Raw genomic sequence first — 17,749 nt, 5'->3', positions numbered from 1 at the left:
CCCAAAATGCTAAAGTTTATGAATGTGGTCCATTTGGAATCCAATTCGGGTTCCTAGTACCAAAATAGTCGAATTGAAAATTTATTGGTCCATTAGGCCCAATAAGGGGATCCTAGTCCATAACAAACTTGAACCGGGATTTTTAGGGTTTATAACCCATATGAGATGTATTGTATTAGGTTTTGACTTTAAATCAAGAGTTTTGAATTCAAACGAATGGTTTTTATTAAGCAAAGAGTATGATATTCACTTAGAGTACAACTCTTATAATAGATGATGTTTTTATGAGAATAAAATTTCCTAGCAAAAATGCCAGTTGTGACACTATTTTTGAAGTTTTGTCATAGATTTATAACTAAGGAGTTTTGTCTTATTTAACAATGAAAATTTATTGGTGTGAAAATGGGACGTTGCACATAAGCATCAACAACTCCACACCGCTTATTAATGATTGTCTCACGTAAGATGTCATGAGAAAAACCTAAAAAAATCAATAATAAGTACTAAATGAGTAAAAAAACAAAAATGAATTATTTTGAAACAAAAAAATTAAGGACTAAATGTGTACAAAAATATTAAGGACTAAATTTATATAAAATGAGAAATATATTACCATGTTAAATCATTTTTCCCGACTAACCTAGAGTAACCGGTCATAAGGGTCATAAGGACTGAATGTATACAGTTTAACAAGTTGATGGGGTAAATGTGGACGCAAAAAACTCAATGACAAAATGTGTACCAATCAAAAAATATATTACACTTTTAAGTCATTATTACCATTTAAACATTCAACGGCCCTTGGAGCGTTATTGGGTGTTATAACACGCAAACACCGTCACCTTCTCCGTTATTAGGCGTTATACGCCTCCACATTGCTTCCCATTACCACAACCTGTTTTTTTTTTTTTTTTTTTTTCCTTTTTCTCGAAATACGGTGTGCGCGTTGCCCACACCTACCGGTCTTAAACATTTAAAACGCACCTTTCAAGTGTGCGCTGCGAAATTGGTGTTTAATGGTGTTTTCTTTTTATGTTTGGCTAATGTATTTAATTGTGATCATTTTAAAAGTGACAATCTTTATTTTGAAGTGGGCCTTGTAAAATCGGTTGTTATCGAAAGTAGTTCTTTAATGTTTGACTAAATTTATATTGTTTTGTGAATTTTATATGGACTTCTCTATTTTGAAATGGGTCCTACAAAATTGATGCTTATCAAAGACATTTTATTTTAACGGATGTTAATTAAACTAAATATAAAAAGTATTTTTTTAAACAAAAGTACTTTTTTTTTTTTTCAGTTTTTAAAAAATAACCATTTTTTTTATGAATTCCGGACGTTTTTTGAAATTTTCATTCCGGACGTTTTTTGAAATTTTCTAGTTCGCTTTCATTTATTTGTATTTTTTTTTTCTCAAAGAAATCTATTTACACGTTTGAAATATTCATTTAAAGTGTTTAATATCTTACTTTTCAATAAAATTTCTTAAGGTGTTGAGTATTAACAAAGAGAAAGGGCATTATGGGTGTGGTGAGACCTCTTAACGCCGTTATAATATGGGGACCACCAACCCTTTTCATGTTAAGGGATGTTATGATATGAAATGTTATAAGGACCACATATAGCAATGCGAATATTAACCAATCAAAGCCTCTCTCTCTCTCTCTCTCCACATGTTATAACATGTCAACACCATTTTGTACATAAATCATATGGTATTAAGGATGATATAACATGTGAGTTGACACCTTTTTGGTATGATAATATGCTTTAACATGTTGCTCATACTTAATAGTTTTATTTTAAGTTTATATTCTAACCAAGTGCCAAACTACTCAATTCCATTTATGTTCATGAAATGACTTGAACCTCAACCTCAAAAAAGGAGGATAACATTGGATACCGTTGGGTTAAAAGCCCTTGGGTGAGTATTTGATGAGTATGATCAACATGTTAAGACATGTTATAATATTATTTTGATGACACCTCACATGTCATATCACCATTAGTGTTATAACACCATTCGGGGAAAATTGTCAACTAGGTGCCGAAATGTCTTCACGAATGTGGAATATGCAGGATATATTACATCCGTATAGTCATATCCAAACTTTTATTCATTTCCATTCATTATGAAAGGAGCATCCAATGCCATTCCTAACAAAAGATCGTTAAATATCAGTGAATGATCAAGAAAGTTTGATGTCGTTGTTGGAACCAACAACCCCATAATAAGCATGTCCAATCCATAAATATTGGGAAGCAATAACCTCTAATATAAACGAAGGCACTCCATGATGACTAATTGCATATTGGCATTTCTATGCAACGAGATAATTTCTTCATTTCCAGCGTGTGCAATCAATGCTTCAAGCATACATGGAAAACCACCGCTTTCTTCATGCGTGGCATATAGTTGTTGCATATCATTCAATAAATGCTTCAACAAATAAACATCACCACATGTTTCAACAACATCTCTTTCCAATTTATATAAGCTTTCACTTGCAGTTTTTTCAGACATTCTCGTATAATCTTCAATAGAATCGGACGACCCCCCATAGCCATCAACTTAATTGCATCAACACAGTTATGCAAATATGTGAATCCTCACCTACCTCTAACATTATATCTCATTTGGATACATACCTAAACATATATTTACTACATAAAAAATATATTTATTTTATCTAAAAACTACATTTAAAATTTACAAAATTTTAAAGAAATAATACCTATTTTCCAAGACGTTGACTATCCGTACAAACACACTTTTTTGCAAACGAAACCCTCTTTTAAAATTGCTTGCCTGGTAGACACAATTTCCGCAAAATAATCATGAACTAGACATTGGTGTCATTCTTTATGATTTTTCTGATTAACATCGCACATCTTGTTAGTAAAGGAGTTGGATCTGATAGTAGTAGCACGTCCCTACAATATTTGTACATTGTAGTGACAAAAATATCATCATCATCATCATCATGGTTGGACAAGTCAAATATATCCTTTTTTGTAGAAGTATTGAAATTTTATAAAATATAGAGAAAAAAAATGGTGTCAATGACTTTGAGATATAAGATATGTATTTATTAGTAATATATATATTTTTTTTTGAAAAGTTGACCATTAATATGGTTAATAGGCTAAAACTAAACTCAATTTTGATTGAATGAAATACATGTTGCAAGATGTTCTCGTTACCACAAGGGATAACTTAACGATACTGAGACAGTGTTCAAGCCGTTACCACGACGTTTGACAAAGTCCACGTTGGCCTTAAAGCCTGATAACGGCCCGTACCCTCTAGGCTTAATATATTTGTAACTTTTTGTTAGATTTTAGTGAAACCTAAGGTGGCGTTTGATTTGTAGAATATTTTTGAAAGAATTGAAATATGTTAAGGAATTGGAGTCTGTCAGGTATTGTAATCCAATTCCATATTTTGTTTGGTTGGTAGGAATGAAATTTGAATTAAATTCCATATTATTTTTGGTTGGCGGACAATGGAACTGAAATAATATAAAAAGACAAAGTGCATTTTTTTTTGCTTATTTTTACTTTGTTTTATAACTTATATGTAAAAATATATTATATAAATTATAAAATTAGTAAATAACGGTGATGGTGGCGGTCATGAGTAGCGGCGTAGGTGGTGGGTGGTGTAGTGGTGGTAGTAATGATGGTGGTGACGAAGGTGGTCGCGAAGGTGTTGGTGATGGTGGCGGAGGTGATAGTGGTGGTGATAACAGTGATGGTATGGTCATAGTGGTGAGTAGTGGTGGAGGTGGAAGGTAGTGTGGTGGTATAGGTAGTGACAGTGGTAGTGGTGGTGGTAGGTGTTAGTAGAGGTGGTGTTTAGCGGGTGGTGATGACGATCATGTGTGGTGGTGGAGGTGGTGGTTGTAGCGGAGGTGGTGATAGCAGTGGTAGTTGTTGATGGTGGTGGAGGTGGCGGTGCTAGTGGGTGGAGGGTGATGGTAGCGGAGTTACTAGTGGTGGTGATGGTAGGTGGCAGTGAAGGTGATGGTGGGTGGCAATGGAGGTGGTGGTGTGTAGCGGTGGTGGTGGGTGGTAACAGTAGCAACAGAGGAGTTTTCATATGTAGTGTTAAAAGTAAAAATGGGTAATATGGTAACATCCAACATTTGAAAGAAATTATAATTCCATAAGTTTTTGGATGAAATTTATTTTCGTTCATTTGAAGGAAAATTTGACTTATTTAGGAATTCAATTTCTTTTGAAAGCTTGAACCAAAAAAAGCAAAATGATGAAATTATATTTCAATTCTTTCTAATTCTAATAGATTCCAGCAAACCAAACGACACGTAAGTTTTTTCTTAAACTTATAAAAAGATTTATCGAATTTTGGATTTATTTTTGAAATTTAGAAAGTATTTTTCTATGAACTCCAAAAATGCAATCCAAGATATCGATTTTTGTTAGAAAAAATAACTTTTTTATATTTTAACATATCCCCATTTCAAACTGGTTATCTTATAATTTTCTTTAAAAAAAATAGATCAAATTATGACTAATTTAATCGATATCCCTTCGTGAAGTGTGTTCCTAGTTGCTACTCACCACCAGCAACCGACAATTTCACCTATTTCACGTCAGCTAGCCTACTCTGCTTTTCTCGGTAACCAACCTCGGTTTCCCAACTCTCTCTCTCTCATATGCCCAAACGATTCTCCTACATCGAAAAAATAGGCGTGATTCTGTAGATGAGACTGAAACCACAGCAACGGCGACGCAAGACGGCAGTTATTCTTCAAATATCATCATCACCAGCAACGATTTGTGACTATATCTCCATCTTCTTCGGAAAAATGCTCCGTCGCTACTTCTGTGAATTCAAATCCTCCACATTGCTCCACGGTGTTCGAATCGTCTCGCTGTTCTTCATATCTCTTGTTTTTTCTTATGTCCTTCTCAATAGCGCGCTTGATTCTTGCCAGATCCGACTTCCGGAGTACTTGGTCTCGTCTACCGACATGCTCTCCTCTTCCCTGTCGTCCAACTCGTTGTCGGTTAGTCTCCTTTAAGTCATCATTTAGAAAAAATTATGTACATGTTGTTACAACGGTAATTTATTAGTAACTTAAAGTCTGTTAATTTCAATCTTTGGAATTACAACCTGCAAGAAGTTTATCTTCCTAATATCTGCATCAAATGAGGAAATAAAGGATGTGTGACGATTTCTGTTTCAAATGTATTGCTATTGCAGGAGAGAGCTGATTCTAGTCTGGAAACTGTCTTGAAGGAGGCATCTATGAACGACAGGACAGTTATTTTAACTACTTTGAATGAGGCTTGGGTCAATCCAGAGAATTCGATTCTTGATCTGTTTCTTGCAAGCTTTAGGTTTAGTCAAGAAACCAATAGACTCTTGAATCACTTGGTGATTATTGCTCTAGATCAGAACGCATTTGCAACTTGTAAGCGTGTTCATACCCATTGCTTTGCCCTAAGTAGTGAAGGAGTTGATTTCTCTCAAGAGGCCTATTTTATGACCCCTGATTACTTGAAGATGATGTGGCGAAGGGTTGATTTCTTACGCTCTGTGCTTGAAATGGGATACAACTTTCTTTTCACTGTAATCCTCTCTCTCTCTCTCTCTCACACACACAGAGTAACGCATGATATGCATATTGATTTTGGTGGGTTTCCTTCAAGCAGGATGCTGATGTCATGTGGTTCAGGGATCCTTTCCCTCATTTCTATTCGGATGCAGATTTTCAAATTGCATGTGATCATTACTCTGGAAACTCGACAGATGTTGGGACAAATATACCGAATGGAGGATTTAGTTTTGTGAGGTCAAATATCCGGTCAATAGAGTTTTACAAGTACTGGTACTCTTCAAGAGTAATCTATCCAGACATGCATGATCAGGATGTTCTCAATCGTATCAAGTTTGATTCAATCCTTACAGACATCAACTTGAAGTTGAGGTTTCTAGATACAACGTATTTTGGGGGATTTTGTGAACCTAGCAACGACTTGAATAAAGTGTGCACAATGCATGCAAATTGTTGTGTTGGTTTGGAAAACAAAGTTCATGATCTTAGAATCATGCTTCAAGATTGGAACAACTTCATGGCTCTTCCTCTTAGCATGAGGTCTGAAACAAATTTAACTTGGAGGGATCATAAAAACTGCAGGTAACCTTTGGTGATTATCTTTGACATGGTTTCTTTTATGTATTTCTAGAGAAAAAGAAAGTTTTTGGTGATTATTTCTTACACGGTTTCTTTTCAATATTGTGATTTTCCAGTCTTGCTTTACGTAGACATCTTGATTTGTCTGAAGATGGAACAAGTGGAGAAGAGATTAGTTAACATTCTGCATTTCCGGTTAGTTCCTCAATGTGAAGTTAAATCTTCTAACTTGTAAGTTTTTCTTCACAGAAGTAGTTTTTATTGTAGAGAAAAAAAAATGACAAGATGATACATGTACAACATAAAACTCGTAAATCAAGAATTTGAAATACACTATAATCGTTTAACTTAACTGTTTAGGCCTTAGATTCTTCCAAATGATTGTGTTGCCCTTATCTTCTTCATCTCCTACATTACCATGTTTGAGACCTTAAAACCAAACCTAACTACAAAACAAAATTTTGACGATAACTCTCACGAATAAAAAGTAAAACAAAATCTAAAGAATCAAATTTAATGTTATATGAAGGCATCAAATTCAATAGCTTAAACCTAAAATATATGTTGGCATCCTCAATGTTTCTCCACCTAGCTATACTTCACACAAAACTCTCCATGCATACTGTAACATCCCCCTCTGACACGTATCATAATATTGTCTGTTTTGGGTCACTCGGCACGATGACTTCTCAGGGGGTCACCCATCCCGATACTACTCCTGTCCGAGTCTGCTTAACTGTAGAGTTCTTTTGGGATCTGCTGCCCTCATGACTTTAAAACGTGTTATGTTAGGGAATGTATCCACACCCCTTATAAGGATTGCTTAGTTCTCCTTCAAAGTTCAGGTGCAACCCAACTTCATCCCATATTATAGGGTTTGATGTCTCTGTTGAACACATCGACCCGTACCCCAACTCTGATGCCATTATAACATCCCCTCTGGCACGTATCACAATATTGTCCGCTTTAAGCCACTCGACACAAGGACTTTCTAGGGGGTTACCCATCCCGGTACTACTCCTGCCCGAATATGCTTAACTGTAGAGCTCTTATGAGATCTGCTGCCATTACGACTTTAAAACGCGTTGTGTTAGGGAATGTATCCACACCTCTTATAAGCAACCTAACTAGGTGGGTGTTACTTACACCTGATCCCACATCGGCTTCGAAGGAGAATGATACATTTCCTTATAAAGGATGTAGATACCTTGTCACAACACGTTTTAAAGCCGTCAGGACTGTAGATCCCATAAGAAATTTGCAGTTAAGCGTGCCCGGACGAGAGCAATCCAGAGATAGGTGACCCTCTGGGAAGTTTTCATGCCGGGAGCCCAATGCGGACAATATTCTCATACGTGTCAGAGGGGATGTTACAAATGGTATCAGAGTTAGGGCACAGGTCGATGTGTTCGATAGGGACGTCGAACCCTATAATGGGGGGTGAATGTATGTGGTACCTGCACCTGATCCTACATTTGCTTGGAAGGAGAACGAACCATTTCCTTATAAGGGAAGTGGATACCTTCATTGTTACAACGCGTTTTAAAGCCGTAAGGGCAGTAGATCTCATACAAACTTTGCAGTTAAGCGTGCCCGAACGAGAGCAATCCAAGGATGGGTGACCTTCTAGGAAGTTTTCGTGCCGAGAGTCCAAAGCGGACAATATTGTGATACGTACCAGAGGGGGATGTTACACACACATACACGGTTTTTTTTTTTTTTTTTTTTTTTTTTTTTTTTTTTTTATCATTGATCTCATTGTTTTGTTGCCTAATATCAAGGGTTGGATAATTTGCTGTATTAAAGACAAAATATATGGTATTATAAAGAGGAAGTGTGAATGAAGTTGGTTTGCCTAGGGAAGATTTGATTCCAAGCTTTGTGGTAGCCTGGTAGCTGATGGTGGGAAGTGTATTGAATTTGGTAACTTCATCATCGTTGGTAGCATCTATGCTGGTGGTGGGATTGATCTCATTGCAACAATGGTGTTATGGTGGTAGTTGGGAGTGTAATCGAGTAATGTCAACACCCTAGACACTTGAGACCGACTTGGAAATATTTGAAATCAATTCGATTCAACTAGAGACGAGCTCCAACTAGTCCATTATATTGCCGAGTTGAGCTCAAGTCTTAAAATGCTCGGCTGGTAAATCTTTTGAGCTTGCTTGTGCTTGGGAAAACTTATATGTTTACGCTTTATTTTATTTATATTATTTATTGAACGTCTTACTTATTTTGACATAATTATTGGTAGTATATAATAATGCTGATCTTGAAAGTGTCAAGCTTAGTCAAATTGCATTGTTTTAATACATCATTTAGCCTTGTCGAAAATATCAATTACTTAAACAAGCTTAATTTGAGCTCGAAAAGTAAGGTTCACTCCTGCGAGTCTAGTTTCAAGCTTCAAGTTTTTTTTTTTTTTTTTTTTTTTTTTATTAAGAGTCGAGCGCATGAGCGCATGTATGGACTTTATTTAGTTCAATCACACACCTAAGAGCATGCATGTTGGTTATGCGATGAATAAAAAAGGTTTACACACTCTTACATTAAGAATCATGTGTTATCGTATAACCCATGGTTGATTCCAGTGATATGAAATCTGTTGAAGATACATTTTTGAAAGATGCTTAAATCTTAACTACAATATAACTTTTGATGTTATTTGGTACTTGTGGGTACTCATAACCCTTACCAAGGTAGATGTACCACAAAGTAGTAATAGAGTTGGAATGGAGAGAACCTAGGTGATGGGTTCTTCCATTCTTGGTCAAAGGGAAGTGTATGAAAGTGTAAAGTGAGGTATTTTCACAAGACAAAATTGCAAAAATGGTCCCTATGGTATGCATTTTTTTTGGGTTTTAGTCCAAAATCTCGACTTTTTTGGTTTTGTGGTTCTTTTGGACTAGTTTGTTTGTGAAAATAGTCCATGTAGTCAACTCCCATTAAAAACAATCTGTTAACCCACTCATGTGCCTTCCACGTGAGGGTATTTCCATCTTTTTACTTATAGGGACCATTTTTGCATAAGAAAGTCAACTCATTATCCCTCATTTACATTCCCAAACACTTGTCAACTCCCCACCTCCCCTCTTCTCCCTTCTGCCCCATTAAACCTGCAAAAAAAAACCTCATTCCTAATCCAAAAACCTAATCGAAGCAACAGAGACGAGGATATACGTTAAAGTCGAAATTCATAGTTGTTTTTGAAATCGCAAAGCCATGGGTCCAATAAATGAGTGTTCCCCTGTGATGAATAAAATTAACATCACAAATGTTGAAACAAAGCAAACCTTCACTATTACTCTTCCCTAATCTGCAAATCACTATCTGCTTAGCTTTCTACATGTTTCTTTAGCCAACCATTTACGAATGCTTTTTACCTATGTACCAAATCACCCAGATGTGCGTTCCACCCATCTCCCTCGTCTTCTTCTCTTCAAAACTGATTTTGCAGGTCATGAGATGATGGTGACAATGGCGATGGGCTGTGATGAAGAAGATGTGTAGGTGGTGAGATCTGAGAAGATGATAACATAAACAAACGAGAACAGGGGAAAAAGATTGTGACATGTTGTATCCCATTTGAGTAACATGTTGAATTCGATGACAGGGGAGATTGTGTACAGAAGTACTCTGGATCGTTGTAAATGCAAAGGAAAAACCTCATTAATTGGCATAAGGTACAATAAGCTTTTCTCGATTTTTCTGATACAAATCTTTCAAATTACTTGGTATTGGAACTGATCTTAAGAACCCCAAATAGAGATATATTTAGATGTTCGATTTCAAATTTTGTGGTCTAAATTTCAAATCTTGAATCAATGATAGGAGATATCAGATCGAGAAAACACCTGATTATTCCTATTCTTGATGAACTGAATGCATTATTCACAGAAAAATTAAATAAAAGGCCACAAAAGCCTTTCGATCAACAAGGATTCTTTGATTTTTTTCCTGAATATGTATTGCATTCTCACTGTAATATATATTACATAAAGAAGATTTGGAGATTGAATTGAAACACAAAATAGCTTTTCAAGCTTATATTTGATGTGATGATGAAGACCCCCAGTGCTTACAAATTTTCAAGTTTCTAAATTCCCACGAAGTGTTCAATGAAATGAATGAGGATTGGCAGAACCTTGATACCGAGCACTTCTATTTTCATGGCTCAATGCCTCTAAGCTTCGCATAATATAGCGAGAAAAATGACAAGAGACACAAAGGAGTTCCAGCGAGGTTCTGGAGGAAAGGGATTAAGGAAATGAATGGAAATCGTTGCCTATTTATAGCTGATTTTAGGGTACGCACCGTGCACATGGCCGGTTGCCACCGTTCAATTGGTCGGGTGTAGTGACATGGCTCCATGCAAAAAGTGACATGTGGAGAAATTTGGGTGGTGTGTTGGTGCACGCCGCACAGACATGGCTCCATGCAAAAAGTGACATGTGGAGAAATTTGGGTGGTGTGTTGGTGCACGCCACACATCTGGTCTGTGTGCGTGGCTACATGCGAAGAGTTCTGATTTCTTAAAAACTCCATGTCTTCTCCGTACAAGCTCTATTTTCGACGGGTTTTATATCCACGCATAGTTATCGACGAGATCTACAACTTACATTTATACTCTCTCGATTAATTTTGAATTTCTTTTTAAAATTATATTTTTAACAAGCTTAGATTGTTAAAACCCGAATAAAAATCATAACTCTCTTATACGATATTCGTTCTCGACTGTCTATATATCGATGTAATCGTATCGACGAGATCTTCAACTCTCGTTTAGATTGTTTTTCCTAACAATCGACCGATTTCTATTTCGGTTTCTGTGTCGTATATCGTGCGCTGGAACTTCTAAAAACCATAACTCTCTCATGAAGTCAGATTCAAACGTTATCTCTATGCATGCTCTCGGTTTTGCGATTGCTACGACGTTCATCCAGACTATTTATCGTAAATAGTCTTCTATCAAAGACGTCTATTTACTTGACTGATTATCTGTAAGGCGAAAAAATGGGGTGTTACAGTACTATAGCATATTAACAACTACAATTTAGTTAATTGTCTATGTTTAAAATATATACAATAGTCTAAATCATCAATAATATATATATATATATATATATATATATATATATATATATATATATATATATAATTTATTAGAGATTTCTAATTTTAGATGATATAAATTAAAATCTCGGAACACTTTGTTTTTATTATATATATATATACACACACACACACACAAACAGAGAGAGAGAGAGAGAGAGAGAGAGAGAGAGAGAGAGAGAGAGAGAGAGAGAGAGAGAGAGAGAGAGAGAGAGAATTCCAGAAATGGTCCCATCTGGTTGGCAAATTTATGTGCTTTTGGTCAAAAACGAAATGTTGGTGCACCACTGGTCAAAAATTGGATCTTTCTATTGTTTTTGGTCCTTCACACTGACTTCCGTCCATATGTGTCGTTACCTGCAATAAATATGAGGGTATTTTCGTCTTTCCACCTACAGGGACCGTTTTTGCAAGCTGATTCAAAATAAAAACAGGAGCTAGTTACCTTACTCTTCCATCTTCAACCTTCACGAGCTTCATATTCTTCCCTAATCATGCTTTGTCTTCGTAACTTCTAAGACATTGACAATTGAAATGGTGATGTGTTTCTATGGCAGGGTTGCGGTGGTTTGCACCTCTTGGACATCAACAAACCCTTTCATTCCTGTCCTCAACAGGTAAGTGTTCCAATTGGGTATTTTACCCTTATTTTGGAAAATCACCCTCATGTTTACTTTTTTTTTCGAACTTGAAGGATTCTAGATGCAGATTCTTAGAATGGATTGATCGTCTAATGTGTGCAAGATCTATGCTGATAATACCCAGATTATTGAGAAATGTCAACAATGCAAACTATCAAGTAGCAAGGCTAAATATGTTTTTGTTTGCAAGTTGGTTACTATTTGTGGGGGTTTGGGTTTTTCTTCATTTAGGATTTAGGAATTAGGGACCCCTCTAGTTGCATGGAATTTGGGGGTGTTTTTGGATTATGAAGTTGTATCAGGTGAATGTGGTAGTTTTTTGCTATCTGATATTGTAACATTGATGGTTATAATGACAATGTAATGTAGTTATCACCTAATATTAATGTTTATTTGTTGTTTCAGAACAAAGCCATCAAAGCCTCTAAATGTGGTAAACCATTAGAAATTCACCATAAACATCATTCTTTAACAATCACAAAATGTTGATATTGAATTCATGACCAAATGGGCTAAAGGACCAAAATAAAACCATGATAACAAAGTAGTTCTAAACCTTAAAACATCATTCTTTAACAATCAGAAAAGGTTTACATTAGATTCATGACCAAAAGGGCTAAAGGACCAAAAAAACCATGACAACAAAGTAGTTTTAAACCATTACATCCAAATGCACAAAAGTGGTCCTAAACCAAAAGATAAGTTTTTAAACAAAATACACTAACTCCTACCTTGACTACCATATCCATTCCCTCCTTGATTGATTCCTGCATTCCTTCCTTCACTGCTTCCTACATTCCCTCCTTCACCCTTGGAAGTCTTGGATTTATGACCCATATTGTTGCATTTCCCACACTTAATATTAACAAACTTTCTGGTAAGTTTTTCAGGTTTACTTGCACCATGTTTATGCTTTTGACTATCATACTTTTCATCCGCACTTCTCTTTCTCTTGGTCTTTGGTATCCCAGGTTGAGTGTCATGTGGTGGTGGTGTTAATTTCATTGGATTGTGTACTTTTTGGCCACATGGATTTTACCCTTTATAAGGTCCATAGTGTAAGACTAAGCTTCCTTCCAAGTTTGAAGCCAATACACTTTGTTGACATAAGTGTAAAGCTCCCCAACTTTATCAACCATTTCATGTGTTGTAGCTATGACATGTCGGCATGAAATCCCATTCAACTCCCACCATCTGCATGTACATGACATATTTGGCATGTTAACCACATGCTAGTCATGGCAAGGACTATAAACTTCATACTTTGCAGTCCCATATCATCTAGCCCTATATTGGATTGAAGCTTCCTTGTTTCTCTCAAGTAACTTTGATGCTGTTGGAGTGAGTGGACCTGGAGCTTTGGGCATCACTTTCATCACATTGCACATCCTCTTTATAAGGTATTGCCTGATGAACTCAAGACAACTTATAATGGGCTTATCCCTGCCATGAATAAGCTTACGGTTGAATACGTTACACAAATTATTGAGCAATATATCTGATCCCGCTACCTGTATTAAACAAATACACTATATCAAATAAGTCGGATACAATGAGCACAAGTAAAGCAAAACCTAAGGTAGGGAATATAACCTGAAAAGTGGCTTCTAGCTAAATGGGGGGGGGGGGGGGGGTTCTCTTCAACAACTTGAAAGCATCCTTATCAAACCGGCTAAGTCCATTCATGCAGTGTTCAAATTCTGGTACCGTGGTTGCTGTTGCACATTGCCATAAGTGATCTTTATACTCTTTTGTTTTTCATTTTTTCCTCATATTGTCATAAATATGCCTTAGATAGAATTGATGTTCAACTTGTTGGTACAGTTTTGAAATAGCAGGTAAGAGTCCATATAAAAGATTATCCCACATAATTAGTCCTACAAATGGTTTACAAAAGAACATTTAGTTATACAAAAAGAATAAAATAACACCTTTGTCTATCACTCATGAAAGTAAAGCTAGAATTTAAATACAACTCTAAGTCATCTCCTAAGCATTCTAGAAACCATTTCTAGCTACTCAAATTTTCAATCTCAACAATGGCATATGTCACTAGGTATATGCCATTATTTGAATCCACTCCAAACTGTAGTGAGTACTTGGCCTTGAAATGGTCATTTCATAAAAGCACCATCTAGTCCGAGAATATATATTAACCCCGCTTTAAACCCTTTCTTCAATGCCCCTAAGAAAACATACACCATCTTAATCTACCTTGTTTCTCTAACACTGTTAGGCTCATTAACAACCTCAAGCTTCACAGTTGTATCCACATTAGTTGCTTGTAGTTCCAAAAGATAATCTATTAACACCTCGTATTAACTACATGATTGACTCCCTTCAATTAACTGTATCTTGATCACTAACAGTTGCGTTTTGTTCCAAGTTGAAACACAATTTCTTACTACATGATTGATTCCCTCCAACTAAGTGCAATCTCCTATTCTCATTTTATTCTGGTGTCTCATACCTTACCAAACCCAATTCAAGATTTTAGAGCTCTTCCTGGTTTTGGTTTATTGGATGCAAATCAACCACTGTTGAATTTGATTTTGGTAAGGGCACATCATCTACTATTTCCTTAATTATCACCCTAGGTTTAACTCTTGGAGACATAAAGTATGTAAGTAACTTACTTTCATTATATTCAGTATATACCTTGATGATCTTATTATGTTCAATGTACTGTGCAAGATTAAGTGCATCAACATCATTCCCTAGAGGTCTAAGATCAAACTCCAAATCTCCATTTAGCAGTTGATAGTGGTAGTAAATGACTGGTGGTACCTCATAACCAAGCTTTAGCATCATCTCATCCAAATTATGCACAAATAACTTATCCATGTCTACCAGGTCCACATGGTCTAATTTTCCTTCAATGTAGCTTATCCCTAGGAATTTTGTGAACCTTCCTCCATGATGGAGCTCAATAATGAACGTCGTAGGATATCCTTCTGTAAAAAATCATGAACCAAAACAAAAAAAACAATACTGTCGTTGGGTTTAAATTTATGGTTTATACTTTGATTTTCTAGGCATTTATAGTTTTCGGTCTAGGGCCGAAAACTATATTGGGTGTTGTTGTAGTTTGGACCGAAATCATATGTGATTTCGGTCAGGCCTTTGGATTTTGGGCTTGGGTTTTTTCCATATGTATAAATGGTGTGTTTTTAGGTGTCTAATGCAGTGATTAGAGAGGAGGGGACGTTCTAGGGGCTGCAATATTGTGAAGAGGCGTTTTCTAGAGAGAAAAAGAAGACAGAACGTGTGTGTGTGTAAATCTTGTATACTGGATCATTATTGAATATTATTGTGTGCATTGAAGATTTATCTTGTTCTTCTTCTTTTATTCTTCTTCTACATTCTATCTTGCATCATCCACTTGATTGGGATTCCACACCATCAAGTGGATCTGATTGATACATCAAAACAATTTAGAGACATACAAATTGGCAAAATATTAGACGTTTTTGGACTTTTTCTTAGGGTTGGCGTTTTTGAATTGTTTTGGATGAAAATTTGGCTGTTTATTCTTTGTATTCTTCATATTTTTGAGTTTTTGATCGAGTTTTGCGCTAAAAGTTGAAAAATTAGTGTTATTGACGATTTTTGCAAACGTTTTCGGCAGAAATCACATTTTCGGCCGAAATCATTATTTTCGGTGGAGTGTCTTCAGTTTTAAGTTTTCTGCATAAATCACGTTTTTGGCCGAAATCTAGTAGGTAGAGAACATCGTTTTCGGCCCAACATTTTGACTTTTGACTTTCATTTTTGACATTTCACCTTCAATTTTGACTTTTCAAGTTTGACTTGCAAGATTAATCAGTTCTATTTTTGGTAGATTATCATTTTTGGTGAATAATGAGTTCAACAATCAATGTTAATGAAACCTCATGCTCTTAGTCTTGTGAAGCTAAAATTAACATTATCGTGATCAAAATGAACTATTAATTAGGGAAATTGATGACCTTAAATATGAAAGATATACTTTTAAGAAGGACCAAAAACCCTTAAAATAACAACTTGAGGCCAAAACTAAGGACTTTAGAAAACTTCAAAAAGAATATAGTAACAAATGTGAGAACTATAACTATGTTAAGAGACTACTTTCCAAGTAAGAAAGTTGAGACTATGGTTGAAAACAATTAAAATTTAAAGATAATCAAAATAAGAGTCTAGGGTATCATAGTGTTCCACCCCCCTTCAGTGACAACTATAACCCACCCCTTAAAATCAATGATGAAGAGACACCTGTTCAGTTTGGACCACCCCCTATTCCAGCTTTAGTTAAGGCCCGACAAAGAATATTGAGATGATACTAATGATTCTACTTCTTATGCAGTAAAAGCAGCTGAAGATAAGAACAAAGAGAACATAAATAATTCTATTTCTGTTGATTATCAAACCAATGTCTCCTTCAACTCTGAGCTTGTTGCTTCTAATTCAGTTACTTCTAATAAACCCGCTGTTGGTAAATAAAGACCACCAAAACATGTGAAATAGACTGCTTGCTGTAAGTGTGCTTGTGAGAATAATCAAAGACAAGGCATGGGCATGTTAATTGGGACATGCAGAAACAACTTCTACGTGAAGAAACATACATGTTTCCACTGTGGAACACATGAACATATTGCTAGAAAATTTCCAAATCGGGCATATGTTCCTTACTATGCACAAGGTTGGCAGAACATACCAAGAGGGAGATTCTCCAAAAGAAACACTTCGAGATCACATTCAAACAATGGTGATTGAAATGCCAAAAAGGGAAAGAATCAAACTCCTAAAGACAAGAAGGGAATGTCGGCTAAGAAGCCAAAATCAAGAAATGGTCCAGTTAAACCAAGATCGGTTAGGTCAAAGTCATCTCGGCGTTCAGTTTCAAGTTCTAAAGCGAGTAATGAGGCATCCATCCGATCAAACAAGAAATGGGTTAAACCCGACTACAGATGGGTACCAAAGTTGATACTCCCAAATCACCTAATGATTCTAACATTTCTTCATCTTTTGTGTATAATAAACAGGATATGTCATGGGAGAGAAGCTTGCGTAAATGATAAAGGTCGACCCAGTTTCAAAATGGGCTAGGTTCTAATGACCAACTAATCCCGTACTCTGTGCTGGAGCAACTATGGAGGAATATCATTAGACTTTGGTTTGTAGATAATGGTTGTTCTAGATATTGCGAGTAGTCTCTTTCTGATCCAAGGTTACATCCTTAAACAACTGTGGTGAGAATGGTCTTTATGATTCTGTGATCCATAGAGATTTTTTAGTCATTTGTTACTTTTCATGGTGCAACGGTGATCATTGAAGAGCGTTCATTTGAAGGAACAAGAAGTGAAAATTATTTTTCAACATTCAATCTTTCAACCCAAGAAGCTAGGTGAAGTTGTATTTGAAGTTATGTGACAGATTGCGTTGAAGCCTCTTAAATCAATTTGATGGTATTTATGAACCTGCTGATGTGATCTAGAAGAATCAGTCTCTGTTTTGCTTTCTCGGAAGATTCTCAAAGATGAAAATGCTGATTTTTCAGAATTCTTACAAGAAGCCTCCACATCCAACGTGCATTCAAAGTCAAATCATTGAAGAAAAGCCTAACTGTTCAACATAAGATATTCATATAGAAGATTCATATGTTCATCTTGAAGTTGTGAAGAAATCGAAGATTAACACTGAAACCAAAGCTTAAAGCGAAGATTGAAAAGAAAAAAGCAAGCTACAAACTCGGGGGGAGTTTGTTAGGTTATAAGAAAAGAAAGCTATAAAACAAGGGGGAGATTGTTGGGTCTAAATTTATGGTTTATACTTTGCTTTCCTAGGCATTTATAG

The 17,749-nt window shown here is 35.9% G+C and overlaps 2 protein-coding genes across 8 annotated transcripts in view; both read left to right on the top strand.

Annotated features, from left to right (window-relative positions):
* The first annotated feature begins 4,578 nt into the window (after positions 1 to 4,578).
* LOC145041412 (uncharacterized protein At4g15970-like) overlaps positions 4,579 to 17,749 on the top strand; it is a 24,795-nt gene continuing 11,624 nt past the window's right edge. The window contains exons 1-7 of one of the 7 annotated variants that reach the window (XR_013680181.1): positions 4,579 to 5,033; positions 5,231 to 5,599; positions 5,683 to 6,167; positions 6,281 to 6,359; positions 9,622 to 9,847; positions 11,834 to 11,893; positions 11,971 to 12,297. Coding sequence is in view for 3 of the 7 variants with exons in the window: in XM_078989477.1 (XP_078845603.1) it covers positions 4,728 to 5,033; positions 5,231 to 5,599; positions 5,683 to 6,167; positions 6,281 to 6,344 (1,224 nt within the window). In the remaining 4 variants the exon portion in view is untranslated. Of the gene's footprint in view, positions 5,034 to 5,230; positions 5,600 to 5,682; positions 6,168 to 6,280; positions 6,396 to 7,945; positions 8,409 to 9,621; positions 9,848 to 11,833; positions 11,894 to 11,970; positions 12,298 to 15,091; positions 15,267 to 17,749 lie in introns of those variants that run through there. The other 6 variants (XR_013680180.1, XR_013680178.1, XR_013680179.1 and 3 more) reach the window with 6 other exon arrangements.
* Positions 16,010 to 17,749, top strand: part of LOC145039398 (uncharacterized) — a 28,275-nt gene continuing 26,535 nt past the window's right edge. The window contains exons 1-2 of the mRNA XM_078987462.1: positions 16,010 to 16,031; positions 16,260 to 16,388. Of these exons, the coding sequence (XP_078843588.1) occupies positions 16,010 to 16,031; positions 16,260 to 16,388 (151 nt within the window). The remainder of the gene's footprint in view (positions 16,032 to 16,259; positions 16,389 to 17,749) is intronic.

The sequence above is a fragment of the Lactuca saligna genome, chromosome 4 (assembly GCF_052625555.1).
Source record: "Lactuca saligna cultivar CGN05327 chromosome 4, ASM5262555v1, whole genome shotgun sequence".
In the NCBI taxonomy this organism is placed as follows: domain Eukaryota; kingdom Viridiplantae; phylum Streptophyta; class Magnoliopsida; order Asterales; family Asteraceae; genus Lactuca; species Lactuca saligna.
This window is presented reverse-complemented; position numbering and strand designations above follow the sequence as displayed.